General features: G+C 53.0%; 1 protein-coding gene across 2 annotated transcripts in view; it reads left to right on the top strand.

The window, feature by feature from the left end:
* Positions 1-1,509, top strand: part of D2HGDH (D-2-hydroxyglutarate dehydrogenase) — a 45,993-nt gene that overhangs the window by 8,917 nt on the left and 35,567 nt on the right. The window contains exon 2 of one of the 2 annotated variants that reach the window (XM_023509110.1): positions 281-639. In XM_023509110.1, the coding sequence (XP_023364878.1) occupies positions 291-639 (349 nt within the window). In that variant the 5' untranslated portion in view covers positions 281-290. Of the gene's footprint in view, positions 1-6; positions 640-1,509 lie in introns of those variants that run through there. The other variant, XM_003803612.3, reaches the window with a different exon arrangement.

Raw genomic sequence — 1,509 nt, 5'->3', positions numbered from 1 at the left:
AAAAAAAAAAAAGTATGGTTTTTGTAAATGTGTTAAAATATAACTTCCAGGAGAGAATGCACTAGCCACAGGGTGTACAGGTCTATGAATTCTCACAAGGCCAATAATGCAGGTTGACCACACTGGTCTGGAGCTAGGTTTGAACCCCCTATGCCTCTCCATTTTGCCAGCCTGGCAGCTGTGTTATGCTCTGGATGTTGTATAGGTGGCCATGTGGGGCTCTTCCTGGCTGTGGTGTCCTCAGTGCCCCAGAGCCTACAGTGCAGTCACTCATTTTTAGGCTAAGAGTGATGGCGCCTCATTGGGTGTCCAGGTGGCCGTGGTGGCTCTTCAGGGCCTCTCCAGGATGGAGGCAGACAGCCTGTACTCTCAGAGCCTGGGTGGAGCCAAGAAGGTGGCCGGGCAGCTTTCAGGGGGCTGGGGTGGCCAGCCCCCTGGCCCGAAGAGGCTGCTCCTCAACGTCTTCCCGCCTCCCTGCGGTGGTGCTGACCCAGGAGCGCTGTGCTGTGCAGCGGCTTCCGTTCTCCACCGTGTCTGAGGAGGACCTGGCCGCCTTTGAATGCATCATCCCTGGCAGGGTCACTACAGACCCAGAGGAACTGGAGGCTCACAACGTGGACTGGCTGAGGACGCATCGCGGTGAGTTAGGGTCTGTCCACACTGTACCATCAGAGGGTTTGAGGAGTGGCTTTGTGGGGCTAGGGGTGCAGTTTCCTCCCCTGGGTGCCTTTTCATGACCCCTTGAGGTGGTGACTTTAGAGAGTTCTGAGGACAAAGTCTGTAGAAGTTTGCTGGTGGTGACGCTTATGATGGCTGCCCTGAGTGGCGCGTTTGTTCTTAACTACTACAATCTTTTTTTTTTTTTTTTTTTTGGTCTGGGGCTAGGTTTGAACCCGCCACCTCCAGCATATGGGTGGCGCCCTACTCCTTTGAGCCACAGGCGCTGCCCACTACTACAATCTTTTTAGCTTTGTATCATCCTTGGCCTTTTGTAACAAATGACCATAGGCTGGGTGGCTTAAACCACAGAAATTTATTCTCTAGAACTAGGCTGGAGGCCAGAAGCCTGGAAGGAAGGTGCCAGCAGTGCCTGCCTGTTTTTTTCGGGGGGGCCTTCTTGTTGCCTCTCCCTGATATATGTGCCAGGGACTTCTGGGCTGAAGGCCTCGCCACTCTGTCTCTGCTTCTGTCTTCACATGGCCTTCTCTTCTCCATCTGCATCTCTCCTGAAGCCTGTGAAGACATTTGTCATTAGAGGTGTGAGACATGGTCGGCCTCTGGGGATGTTTAAACCCTGGAGTCTTCAGGATTTGCTGATTGATGGTGAGGATAGGGGAGACAAGAGGCAAAACGCAGACATTAGGCACAAACAGGTTTTTTTTAAGAGACAAGAGTCTCAACTTTGTCACCTTTGGTAGAGTGCTGTGGCATTACAGCTCACAGCAACCTCCAGCTCTTGGGCTTAGGCGATTCTCTGCCTCAGCCTCCCGAGCAGCTGGGACTACAGGC

The sequence above is a fragment of the Otolemur garnettii genome, unplaced genomic scaffold (assembly GCF_000181295.1).
Source record: "Otolemur garnettii isolate 467f Iridium unplaced genomic scaffold, OtoGar3 scaffold00364, whole genome shotgun sequence".
NCBI lineage: Eukaryota > Metazoa > Chordata > Mammalia > Primates > Galagidae > Otolemur > Otolemur garnettii.
The sequence above is the reverse complement of the archived record's forward strand: the minus strand, read 5'-3'. Positions and strand labels throughout refer to the sequence as shown.